The sequence below is a fragment of the Notolepis coatsorum genome (assembly GCF_963971535.1).
Source record: "Notolepis coatsorum genome assembly, chromosome: 15".
Taxonomy (NCBI): domain Eukaryota; kingdom Metazoa; phylum Chordata; class Actinopteri; order Aulopiformes; family Paralepididae; genus Notolepis; species Notolepis coatsorum.
In genome coordinates this window covers 13,005,052-13,019,141 of record NC_140179.1, presented here as the reverse complement: position 1 = coordinate 13,019,141, position 14,090 = coordinate 13,005,052, and the positions used below count along the sequence as shown (strand labels likewise).

The 14,090-nt window shown below is 41.4% G+C and overlaps 2 protein-coding genes across 3 annotated transcripts in view; one reads left to right on the top strand and one right to left on the bottom strand.

Annotated features, from left to right (window-relative positions):
- The first annotated feature begins 241 nt into the window (after nucleotides 1-241).
- Nucleotides 242-14,090, top strand: part of ncoa7b (nuclear receptor coactivator 7b) — a 96,048-nt gene continuing 82,199 nt past the window's right edge. For both annotated transcript variants that reach the window (XM_084330607.1, XM_084330606.1), the window contains exons 1-2: nucleotides 242-312; nucleotides 8,531-8,701. In XM_084330607.1, the coding sequence (XP_084186733.1) occupies nucleotides 8,664-8,701 (38 nt within the window). In that variant the 5' untranslated portion in view covers nucleotides 242-312; nucleotides 8,531-8,663. The remainder of the gene's footprint in view (nucleotides 313-8,530; nucleotides 8,702-14,090) is intronic.
- LOC311241673 (serine/threonine-protein kinase pim-3-like) lies at nucleotides 6,587-8,413 on the bottom strand (the record flags this gene model as incomplete). Its single annotated transcript, XM_084330550.1, has 2 exons — nucleotides 6,587-7,395; nucleotides 8,395-8,413. 2 exons carry the CDS (start codon nucleotides 8,411-8,413, stop codon nucleotides 6,587-6,589), a joined length of 828 nt encoding a protein of 275 aa, XP_084186676.1.

Here is a 14,090-nt window from a genome sequence, read left to right as displayed (position 1 = left end):
ATCAATCAATCAATCAATCAATCAATCAATCAATCAATCAATCAATCAATCAATCAATCATCAATCAATCAACCAATCAATCAATCAACCAATCAATCAATCAACCAGGGTTAACGCCCTCGAGCCTTTATTTTGAAAGGCAAAGTCGCCAGACCGGAAGTGAAACCGCGCTGCCACCTAAACTCTTATTGTGTCGCCAGAGAGAGAGGTCTGATATTATACACCACGACACACAAGAGGGCGGAGCGAAGGAGGAGGAGGTTGCATTATCTCTTTGGCGTTGCAAGTTGAGGATGATGCACACAACAAGAGGTACGTTGTTGTCAGTTTTTATTAACTGAAATGATAGCGTCGTGGCTATATATATATATATATATATTTGCATCGTCGCTCGAGAGAGAGTGTGTGTGTGTGTGTGTGTCTATGCCTGGGTCTTCTAATAATGTCACTGTCCTTGTGTCCATGACTGTATTGTGCCCTGTATCCCTGTCGTATTGTGCTTCTATCTATGTGCTTCTGTTTGTGTTTTTATTCTAATGTTATTTATCTTGGTTTTATTCTGTATTTATTGCTAACCCTTTTTTTCACACATGATTTTAGCCTGTAACCTTCTGTCAGGAGGGGGACTGTGCCCATGGAAATTTGCCTTTTGGTTAAAATTGGGTGCATTTACATTTAGTAAAATGTTTCATTAATGTACGCTGTCCCCCCTTGAACAAATAAAGTAAACCTAAAAACGAAACCTAAACCTAAACAAAGCGCCATTATTCCAGGAGGGACATTCATCACACGCCAGCATCACCACCAGGTCTGCTGCTGGTAAACAAAGTGGCTAGTGCTGCTAGCTACTTAGCATCAGCTCTTTTGATTGATTGATTGATTGAAAACGTTATTAACAGATTGCAGAATGGGTACAGTACAGTACAGCTCAATACACACAATTGTTAAGGGGATGCAGACCAGAGAAAGACTTTCGTCTTGTTTACATCAGGGTCCCCCATTTTCAATTCATCATAACATACTGCTACATCTATACATGTATGACATACCAGATTTGCAAATACAGTACTGTTTGTGATACAACAAGAGTCTAAAAAGAGAGTATATACATTTGAGGGGGAAGACACTGTACATTGGAGGAGGTGGGGGGGGGGGTGCTAGCTACTTAGCATCAGCTCAGCTGTGACATATACGATTTGCATATATTGTATGTCACAAATGTAACAGTACTGTATATGTCATGTATGTCCCTATGCCATAAATGTCATGATGTCATATATGTTGTGTATGTCATAAATGTCACTATGAATTGAAAATGGGGGACCCTGATGTAAACAAGACGAAAGTCTTTCTCTGGTCTGCATCCCCTTAACAATTGTGTGTATTGAGCTGTACTGTATTGTACCCATTCTGCAATCTGTTAATAAAGTTTTCATTCATTCAGCTGTCAGTCAAACGAGCGACTGAACCTTGCACCGCTGTGTGTTTGCTCTGTTAGAAGAAGTGTTACTGACACAAAAAAACGGTCTGCAGAGAGGATGACATCTGTGTCATCCTAATGTGATGCTACTAGAGGGGATATTAGGAATTACCAATTGAACCAATGTTAACAGTTTGAGTGCCAGCCATTAACATTGGAAACATGGTTAAATGCCACCACCCACTTCAATGATAGCGTTGTGAACGCATAATCTCTGTTTTACATTATGGCTATGTGTCTAATCTGCCTGTCGCTTATCAATGACTTGTTTGCAGTCAACATTGTCAAAACGGATTGTTTTTTTAATCGGTTCATTTTCGTTTTATAGCATTTTGAAAAGCCCTCGTTTTTCAGGAAAATATATAGATTCCGTGATCAAAGGCATTTACTGGAATATTCTAGAATACACAAACGTTGTCATTTTTCGGCCTATTTATGAATCGTTTTCAAATAAACGCTAGATTATCGATAGTATATGAAGTAAAAATCGATTCTCTCATTTCCTCATCAGCGATCACCGCGCACACACACGGCAAACGCTTATATCTCTGTGAAAACAGCTCTGATTATCCTAAGGCTGGAGTTACACCTAGGCTGTTTTTCGTTTAGTTTTTCAGGTGAGTTTCGCAGCCGAGTTTCGCAGCCGAGTTAGACATTCGTTTTGCACCTTGAGCGCTTTCGTTTTGTCAGAACAAGGCTTGGTCAGACCACAACGGATCTCGTCTCGAATTCAGCACTGAGCATGCGCGCAATGCGCGGGGAGGTAGTTACTCTCCCTCGTCCCCGCTGTCGTCCACACTCAGCTGTGAGAGAATTGTTGAATAGATACACAAATGTTCTAGAATGTTTGATTATGACATCATACTGTGACATCACAAATGTTTTCGGGCATTCATAATAGGCTTGGGCGGTATCACTTTTTTCATACCGTTATACCTTGATTATATAATACCGCGGTGTACGGTATTGAACGGTATGACTTTCATTTTTTCGTGCGATTGTACATTGTAACGTTAACACAGCCCAGCTGTCAACTGTACTTTGTAATGCTATGTTATTTCGCGCATTCATAACGTTATTTCGCGCGACTGTACATTGTAACATTAAGACAGCCCAGCTGTCAACTGTAGGCTACTTTGTAACTTTCGGGCGTTTTATTCATAACAAACATTGACGCGATTCCGCCAACACATATGTAATATTAATAGGTTTTGCTCACAGAGAGATAGATAAATAAATAAACATAATCACGGTTATCTACCAACAACTGCATGTACTGTAGAAATGTATGTTTCAGTGCAGATAAAGGTACTGTACAAAATAACCTCTAAAACACTGCTAGAATACACAAGCAGTTAGGGTGCGCTGTGTTAATGTTACAATGTACAGTCGCTCGCGAAATAACGTTATGGCATTGCTCGAGGCAGGAGAGATGAGGCGCGCGGGGCATGGGGGGCTCTGCTGCTCGGTGCTGCTCGAGACAGACAGACAGACAGCCCAGACTGGAGAGATACACGGTGCTGCGCGCGGGCTGCTCCTCGGCCGCTGCTCGGTGCTGCTCCCCCGGGCTCGAGACAGACAGACAGGAGGGATATACACGGTGCTGCGCGCGGGCTGTAGGTTACACTGCAGTCTCACAGTCTACTGCGCGTGGGCGTTGAGCAAAAACGGCTCCGCGCAGATTACACACATGTTGTCGGTGAGTTTTTGGCGCTACTCCAAAACGGAAACACAATTTAGCGTTTTCAGTAGGGCCACAACGTATCCGGCAAAAACGGCATGTCTATGTAAAAGGGACAGCAAACGTATTCAAACGTATTCAAAAAACGACCATAAGACTGGTAAAATAAATTCCTTACCTGAGATCAGATGTTATCCAAAAAGATTATTCCAATTCCTGATCGCCATTCCAAATATCGATCACGCTTATTGATTAGTGTTGAGTCCTGTAAATACATAATCCACGCGTTTTCCAGGCCGGTGAGCACAATCGATCCTTCAGTTGGCCTTGACGGAAAAGTTAAATCAGTAAACTGGCCACCCCCCCTGCATCAGTGTAAAGTAATGGGGTGCAGTACCACAGGGAGAGACGATAGGGGCGGTATCTTCCCAATTGAGCTCAGAGAGACTCTGCAGCACTAACCCGAGGCTCGATTGATGAAATATGAATTCAAATCGCCAATAAAAAAAAAGACAAACAAATGCTATATAGCGTTGCCGGCACTCAACTGGCGGCATGAACTAACGACAAAATGCGTAGCCCTTTTTGCGGACGATGTAATTTTGTTCCTAAAAAACCTAGATACATCGATACCCGCACTGCTTGATATAATTGATCAGTTCGGTAGTATCTCCGGATATAAACTAAACGCCTCAAAATCATCACTTATGCTGCTTAATGACAATGAGAGAAAAAACGCTGACCAACAAGAATTCCCTTTCAAGCTCTAGAACAGCTTCACTTATCTGGGCATCAAAATAATACCCCAAATAGAAAATATAGCATCAATAAACTATGAACCTATGATAGACTCTTTATTCAAATCCATAGAGAGATGGATGTTCTTGCCCATCTCTGTGATAGGGAGGATAAACATACTAAAGATGTCCATACTACCAAAGTTCCTATACTTATTTCAAAATATCCCTCTGGCACCACCGGTAGGAATGCTCTGAAAGATTGCGTCTCTCATCTCAAAATGTATATGGCGTAAGAAATGTCCTAGAGTCCGCCTATCTCTGTTGTACCTTCCATTCGATGCAGGGGGGTTGACCTGTCCTAACCTTCATTGGTATTACCTGGCTGCACAATTGAGAACTGTAATGTTTTATTTGTCTAAGGAAGATCCACCATCATGGATGGGAGTGGAAGCATACCCAATGCAACTACCACTACATTTATACATGTATTCAGCTGAGCCAAAATATTTAAGAAAACATACTACACACCCCATAGTGCTCAACATGATTAATGTATGGTATGAGGTAAAGAAATTTATGAAAATAAACAACTCCATGTCGCAATTCAGCCCAATCTGGGGAAACGTCTCATTTAAACCAGGCAAACTGGATGCCGGATTCAAACTATGGACAAAAGAAGGAATAAGTAAAATTAAATACTTGCATCTGAGAAGTTTAATTTCCTCTCTGCAAAACCAATCACTGGCAATTCCTACACTTTCATCTTTAGAAAAAACTATCATCAAGAACTGCAATAGCAAAGGCCTGTTATCAATGTTCTATAACTGGCTTGTATCTGGTTCAGACGAGACGTCATTATCTAGATTGGAGTCATGGAGGCTGGACTTGGGAGAGGAGATCTCAAACGAGGACTGGAACAGAGCATGCGAGGAGGCTCAGACACAAACAGCCAACACTAGCTTAAAACTACTTCAATACAAATGGCTGATGCGGACTTATATAACCCCTGTCAAACTGAATAAATACAACAGCAACACACCAGATAGGTGCTTTAAATGTACCGAGGATCGGGGAACTTTTATACATTGTATTTGGGAATGTGACAAAATCAAGAAGTTCTGGGGGGAGGTTAGTGAATATCCCACTAGACTCCAAAATGATATTGTTACATTTATATCCAATAAATCTGAACCTGAGAACCAAACAATTTAAATTTATTGATTTTGCTATACTACAGGCAAAAAGAACAATAGCTTTCAATTGGAAGAAAATAGACGCACCCACAATCGGTGCTTGGATTAAGAACATGGCACAATGCATGTCTATGGAGAGAATAACATATATCCTCAGGAACAATATAGAGGTTTACGAGGATATATGGAAACCATTTAATGAATATCTGAGAAGGGAAGATATAGGAGGGCTGCTATAGGATGAGTCCCCCCGCTCTCTCCCGCGGTCAGCCGTGGCCCAGACCCCGGGAGAGAGCGGAGGCACGTCACTGAAGGTGTTGTAAAGATGTCATTTATTTTTATTTTTATTTATTTTTATTTTTTATTTACATTTTCTTTTCTTCAATTATTTTTATTTATGTACAAGCTATTCTAATGGAGGTACCAATGAATGTACGTACTATTTCTGTATGACAACAGTAAAAACAAACTCAAAGATGCTAAGAGAGAGAAAAGGGGAGGGGGGAGGGGGTATGTGGGTATACGTATAATCTTGTGGAGAAAAGGAATTAAGAATAACTGACTACAATGACAACCTGAAATGTGTACTGTAAAACCCAATAAAAATATTGTACAAAAAAAAAAAAGACAAACAAACGCTATATAGCGTCGGGGGCACTCAAAGGTCGGCATGAACTAACGACAAAAAGCGTCCGTGGCACTCAATGTGTTAAGGTAACGTTCATGTTGTTTTCATTTTGGTCATTTCTCGCCTTTCTTGGTCATTTCTCTCCAAAAATGGTTAATAATTAATAACCGTTAGCCAGCCAGCTGCTCGTGATTCTGCACAGTCAGTAACGTTACAGGAATTATATTGAAGCAAATTAAATATGCACCCGATCGCAAAATAACGTTTATTATGTTACCATATAAGCCTATTACACCCCCCCCCCCCCCCTTATATACTATTTATTTATTTTTACCTGTAGATACTATATCTATAATATCTGTGCATATCACTACCTACTCTTAATAGTTATGCTGCTGGCCAGTATGGCTTACTACCATAGTCTCTTTATACCTGTATCACTGTACATATTAATACTACAACTCTGTACATACATCTGCACATTGGCACTATTACCCAGTAGTACTAATTTATATATTTTATACCCAGTTTAATCATCTGTATATATTACTATTGTACTTTACTGTTACATTTGCACTCTGGTTGGATGCCAAACTTCCTTTTGTTGTACTGTACTTGTGCTGTATGATGACAATACATTTGAATCTAATAAAAATGTTCGTGACCAGGCTCAGTTGCTCATTTTTATTTTATTTTTTTTCAGTGTAAACAAATAGTTTAATAGTAATAATTTACTATCTAACTAACTGAAAAATATATTCACAGTATTCACAGTGTCGGGGGGTATGAGTCTGTGGCTGAACAAGCTTCTCATCTTGACTAGCTCGTTGTAGAGGGGGTGGTAGGGGTTCTCCATGATGGCAGTCAGGCATCCCTGGACACGCGCATCCAGGGGTGGTCGGCGATCTGCTCCAGGCTCGGCCGGTCGGAGGGCCGCAGGGCCAGGCACCACTCGATCAGCTGTTGACACTCGGCGGACACTCTCCTTCTGAAGTCTAGCCTCCCTCTGAGGATCTCCTCGTCCTGCTCGAAGGGGATGGCCCCGCACACCATGTCGTAGAGGAGCACACCCAGCGACCACACCGTCGCAGAGCGCCCGTGGTACTGGTGGAAACGGATCCACTCGGGGGGGCTGTACACTCTCGTGCCGTCGAAGTCGGTGTAGACGGTGTCTTTGAGGATGGCCCCGGAGCCGAAGTCGATGAGCTTGAGCTCGCCGGTGCGCAGGTCCACCAGCAGGTTCTCGTCCTTGATGTCGCAGTGCAGGACCCCGCAGCCGTAGCAGTGTCGGACCGCCTCCAGCACCTGGCGCAGGAAGTCCCGCGCCGTGGCCTCGTCCAGCGCGCCCTTCTCCGTGATGAAGTCGAACAGGTCCTTGACGAGCTCCGGCCGCTCCATGACGATCAGCCAGCCGTCCGGCCGCTCGTACCAGTCCAGCAGGCCGATGACCCCGCGGAACGACGAGTTGACCTTCTTCAACAGGAGGATCTCCAGAGGCACCATCGCCCCGTTAATAAAGCCCCACTTGGTCACACTCTCCTTGGCGACATGTTTCACAGCAACCACTGCGCCATCAGAAAGCCGGCTGCCTGCGTAAACGATGCCAAAGCCCCCGCTGCCCAGCACCGAGCCCTCCTGGTAAACCTGCTCGAACGCCTCCTTTTCCATTTTCACTTTCCACAGCAAAGCGGTAGTCAAGGCACCTTGGTTGAGAAATGCAGGCTTCAATCTATGTTGTTTAGTCTATCTGTTCAGTATACTGTTCAAAGATGCACAATGAGCTCTTCTTCTTCTTCTTATGGAGGTAATGAGATCTTCTGAGAGAATTGTTGAATATATATAGAACACAAATGTTCTAGAATGTTCTATTATGACATCATACTGTGACATCACAAATGTTCTAGAATGTTCTATTATGACATCATACTGTGCCTTCACAAATGTTCTAGAATGTTCTATTATGACATCATACTGTGACATCACAAATGTTCTAGAATGTTCTATTATGACATCATACTGTGCCTTCACAAATGTTCTAGAATGTTCTATTATGACATCATACTGTGACATCACAAATGTTCTAGAATGTTCTATTATGACATCATACTGTGCCTTCACAAATGTTCTAGAATGTTCTATTATGACATCATACTGTCAGCTCGGAACTAGGCAAAATCTGCATATGGCTCGCTGATAACAAACTATCATTACACATGGGCAAAACAGAGTCCATTCTCTTCGGTTCAAATAACAAACTCAGCAAGACCGACGGCTTCTCAGTTACAGTGGGTGACAATATTGTCACAAGGAAAGACGAAATTACCTACCTGGGTTCCATCCTAGAGGCAAATCTTTCCTGTGACAAAATGGCATCCAATGTAATAAAAAAAGTCAACCAACAAACTAGATTCTTGTACCGGATCTCCTCTCTGGTAAACAAGAATACCCTGAAGACTCTGGCAGGAGCACTCATTCAAGGGTACTATGACTATGCATGCACCTCATGGTACCAAAGCACCTCAAAGGCGCTTAAAACAAAATTACAAACATCACAAAACAAACTGGTCAGACTACTACTTGACCTGAACCCCAGAACCCACCTCACCCCTGCCCACTTTGACAACCTAGGATGGCTTAGAGTAGACGACAGAGTACAGCAACTTGCAATGGGCCTGGTCTCCAGTTGCTCATTTTGAAGCTGATGATTGATCACAATCAATCGGTTTACTCTCCTGGGTTTAACGGCCCTGTGAGTGACACGTTGCTCAGTCAGGCTACAGTACTTAACCCCCCCCCCTCTTTCAACAGGATAAGAGTGAGGTGTTTCATGCACACTGCGAGAGGGAGAGGAGAACTACTCGTCGATCTACTGCCAACCACTTGGACTGTCTGCTGTCTGTCTGTGTTTGGTTGCATGCCGCAGCTGTAGAACACAGAGCTGATGGAGAAACGGGAGAGGAAGCCGGGATACTTTGCCAGGTAAGAGACTGTGTTTTCTGGCATCTGCATTAAGAATGCACTGATTCAACCTTTTCACTTTCATTTAATTTTTTTTGTGAACAAATTTTTTAATTTTCAATTTTTTTTGACATGACATAAAACTAGACACACAAACATTAAAAGTAAAAATCCACAATAAATCATAGGACTATGATAGTCCAGTATTTAAATCAAAATAAATGTAGATTAAAGGATATATACATAATAATTACGATACACTACAATACATACAAATGCTCTTGCTAGCTCTTCTGCACCCCTCCTTTCTCCTTCCCCCCCACCCCCCCCTTGGACAATAACCACCATTTCGTTCAACACCAAGGATTACAAATTCAAATGCTGTGCTTTATCTTTCATTTAATTTCATTGTCATTTCAAACCTCTATTTCAACTCGTAAGACACTGAGGTTTCCCTCATTTACAGTGACGACAAGCTCGCAAAACAAGACACAGTTCAACAGTAATTTCATATAATAGATATCGGATATCGGCCCCGATATGACTAAAATAGCTAGACCGGGTATCGGAGACAATTTAATATATATATTTTTTTTTGGTATAATTATTATAATTTCTTTTGTTATAAACTATAATAAATAACAATTCAATACATTTATATCTGTGTTAATTTGTTACATTTTGTTTCACTAAGTTAGGAAAGTAAAGTCGAGCCTGATGTTGCCTTGCACAAAAGAATGATCCCAATCTCTTCCACACAGTGAGGCATACAGGTTATTAATTGAACAATGGGTATCGGATCGGTACTCGGTATCGGCTGATACCCAAAGCCCAGGTATCGGTATCGGGACTGAAATAGTCGGATCGGTGCATCCCTACTTTTAAGTGCAGCAAAAGAAGTCAGTCGGAGGGCATTCCAGATGTTGGAAGCATCAAAGGAAAAAGCAGCTTTTCCTAGTTCAGAGCAAACTGGAGGAACCCTAAGAACCAACATTTAATTTGAAGTGAACGTGTAGAATAGGTTCCAACATTGTTGTGATGTAAGGGGGAAGTGTAAACACATGCCAATGATAGTTACGCCTTTCAACCAGAGAAGGCCATCCAACCTTTTCGTAAAAGGACACAGTGGTGGGTATCATATCCGTCACCGGTAATAAATCTGAGGGCAGAATGATAGACTGAGTCTAACTTAAGATCAATGGTTTGGACTTACTGGCCAAAAAAATTATTGAGATATACAGTAATCCATTTTCTATGTGTCAAAAATGCAGAAAATCTATTTGCTTGATTTCTGACACAAGTCAAGTCAAGAGTTTCATTTGTCACGGCATACAAGTATACAATGAAATGCGGGTGGTCTTGCCCGCAACGATGTGCAATACAGTGGTACAACATATAATAGAATCCAATAAAAACAACATTGTGCAATAAACAGGTAACAACAGGTAACAGGTAACATGGTGGGACATCTCGGTATCTGTACATAGTTATTTACAGAGCATATAGGACATGCTGGGTCCTTTGGTAGTGCAATACACTGTTACTGTTGTTATACTATTTTTAAAGTGACCTTTCCTTTTTGGCCATAAGTGTGGGCGTGCGCGGCATGAGTGTGTGCCTGCTCATGTTAAAGTGGCTGCTAGTGTGTGAGCGTGCACAGCGTGCGTGTCGTGTGTGTGAGAAGTTGAGTGTTCTGTGGCACTCAGTGATCATTGTTCAAGGCTCTGATGGCCTGGGGGAAGAAGCACAGCTTCTTGTATTGGATTCAGTATTATTGATGAAATTCTCCCCCATATACAAACGTGCCACTATTTTAACCTGGAATTGGCCTAATGTCCAATTACCGGTATCTGTGTATCCCTTATGTGCACTACAACTCTTGCTTCACCCAACTTATCATTTATATTTTAAATGTATTTATGAAAGGATAAACCCCTTGAGATGAGATCAACACAAAAGGGATAGGATTAGTTTGACACTAAGTGGTATGCAATACTTGCCAGTAGGGGTGTAACGATGCGACCTCACAACGATTAATTTCGATTACGATTATTCAGGCAACGATTCAATGCATCATGAAATCTTTTCATTTGACCACGATTCGATTAATTTTTTATAAATTTTCGATCAGTTAATTCCCCAAAACATTTTGAATACACAAATGTGGCTAGGGGAACTGATTCACTCAGCACGAATGGACTATAGGTCAATAAAAACAATTAACCCTAACCCTAAAGGTTAACCTTTCACAACCACACTACAGAAGGTTAACCATTTCACAACCACACTATAGACGGTTAACCTTCTGTAGTGTAGTAGTGAAAGGTTAACCGTCTGTAGTGTGGTAGTGAAAGGTTAACCGTCTTTTAGTGTGGTAATGAAAGGTTAACCGTCTGTAGTGTGGTAGTGAAAGGGTTAACCTTCTGTAGTGTGGTAGTGAAAGGTTAACCTTCTGTAGTATGGTAATGAAGGTTAACCGTCTGTAGTGTGGTTGTGAAATGGTTAACCTTCTGTAGTGTGGTAGTGAAAGGTTAACCGTCTGTAGTGTGGTAGTGAAAGGTTAACCTTCTGTAGTGTGGTAGTGAAAGGTTAACCGTCTTTAGTGTGGTAGTGAAAGGTTAACCGTCTGTAGTGTGGTTGTGAAATGGTTAACCTTCTGTAGTGTGGTTGTGAACGGGTTAACCTTCTGTATTGTTACAGTGAAAGGGTTAACCATTTGGTAGTGAAAGGGTTAAGATGGGCTGATGGGCACCACACAGGGTATCGAAACAAATCTTTTTTTATCCACCACAACATGCTGACAAAAGTTTTAACCATCCACAAACAAATATTTTAATATTCAGTTAATTATATTGTTTACACTGTTTATTTTTTCTCATATCTTTATAGTCAGATCAAAATGTATTGCCTATATTTATGTCTTTCTATTATTACCCTGCCCATACCTGTACCTCACCTCCCCCTCCCCCATGTTGAATTTCCCTGAGGGGATCAATAAAGGAATATCTTATCTCAGTGTTAGAAATTAAAATTATTTTCCATGGCTTTTTTTGCCCCCCTTAATTGATTTCCGGGGGCTTTTTTTTGTATTTCGGGGGCACAGAATTTTTATGATAAATGAACATAAAGATTATAAAACATTGTTGACACTTCTTTTTACAGTCGTCGTCCCTATGTTTAATAACGTGATTCTGATTATTATTTATCCTCAAGAGTGATTTGTGTCACTGTGAAATGTGACACAGGAAAAGGTAATCCATCACTTTGTTCTCTCACCCTCTCTCTCTCCCTCTCCTCACTTGTGTGAGTGTGTGTGCCCGCTTTTTCATTGACGCACTCGTGCACACATACACAGACACACAAAACACACAGTAATTGCAGTGACTGACATGAATAATAGATTGGTCCAAAACCTCCCACTCCTGGCCTTGGTCTGGTCTGACGCTGCTGTACCCAGCGTTGTAATGTTCACACTCTTTCCTCATTACGCCATTCCTGGCACAACGGGGAGTAGATTGTACTTTATTATCATTATATTTGCATACAACGAGATTTGGGACTCAAACTTAAGGTGCAGTAATAAAAGAGAAACATAAAATACTATACAAGAAACATAAATTACTATACAGAAACATAAAATACTATACAATAAAACAATGATACAATATACAGAATAACAACAATATACAAAATAACAATCACAGAGTCAGACGGTAGTGGGTGGGTATTGCACTGTCACTGTGTATATTGCACTTGAGGGGTAGGATGTTGCACAGTGTGGGAGGAGGGGGAAGGGTGAATAGAGTAGCACTCTCCACTGATTGGCATGTCAAAAAAAATAAAAATAGAGGCTTGTTATTTTAGCTCAGTGGACTGCAGTAATACAAAGCTTTGTTTAGCGTAGTGCAAGTTAATAAGGGGGGGGGGGTGTATTGCACTGCTATCATTGCACACAAAAAAACCAACAACCGTGTCTCTACACCAGCTGCTCTCAAACTACGGGTCGCGACCCAAAGTGGGGTCGTGGGTAGGTGACAGTGGGGTCGCGCATTGGCAAGTAAAAAATCTATAAAAAAAATCAATATTTTTTTTTCTTTTTCTTTTTATGTTCTGGCAACATATTTTGGCAAAAAATGCCTCGTTTTATAAATGTGTATTGATAACATAGTGCTGTAATAACATTTTCTAATACATATGCATGATAACAACAACGTGTGCTTTTATTTTGATATTCCTTAATTCCACGTTGAAATTACCGGTACGTGATACATTAAGTGTGGGGTCGCCAAAATAATTCCAAAAATAAAACGGGGTTGTGGTATAAAAAAGTTTCAGAACCCCTGATCTACACACTAGGGATGGGCACGAGTCATGTTTTCCCAGATCAAGTATGCGCATGAATTACTGGAGTAGTGCTCGAGTAATTGTTAAAGGAAATCAATTTTTAGAACGCATCTTAAAGCATTTGGCAGCAGCAATAACAACACACACACTAGCTATTTTATTATGTCTTGCACCGTGGACATAACCATGCACAGCAATATACCTGATGCTTAATGCATATTGTCGGTCAAAACAGTCACTTACCTCCCCTGTCTGCAGCAGGTCTCATGGAACATGTCCGTCCGTATCAATAGTCTATGAACAGCGCTATGCAAGGGAGCTCCAGTAGTACCAGTTGATCGACGAGTAGTTCACCACGTACCTCGAGCGCTATTTCGGCGCCGGGGACAACCGTGCTCGTCACGGATCTGGGGTTTAGCGAGTTCGAATCCCGGACTGCAGCCGTGCCTTTCCCAGAGTGTCTTCCCCCCCATCTGTACCCCTTCAGCCTGTTTCTGTCGGTCATTCTTGACCAGAATAAATGCGATAAACGCTAAAAAGAGCCAGGGGAATGGCCAAAGTTTTAAAAAAAGAACAGCGCTATGCAAAGTGGGCGACATGTTGCTGTGCACAATTTGGAACCGCTATTATTATCTTTTAGATAACGCTAAGCTAACAAACTTTTCACGGTAACATTAAGTGTACTATCCATGCTCCACAGCTTCCAACTTCCAGCGTCCTGCAACACCTCAGAGTTAGATTTCAGACCAAGTTTTCTGTTTCATTGGCACAAACAAGCACTTTTCATGGACATAATTAGTGGTAACCAAATAAAAAATTTGTAAATTGAGCACCCTCAAAAACCACTAAAGTTCAGTTGAAAAGGCGAGTACTCAAGTAATGGATTACTTAGGGGTGTAACGATGCAACCTCACAACGATTAAATTCGTTTACGATTCTTTAGGCAACGATTCAATGCATCATGACATCTCTTCATTTGACCACGATTCGATTCGATACATTTTCCATCAGTTAATTCCCCAAAAAATGTTGAATTCACAAATCTGCGAAAGCATGCAATTGGTCC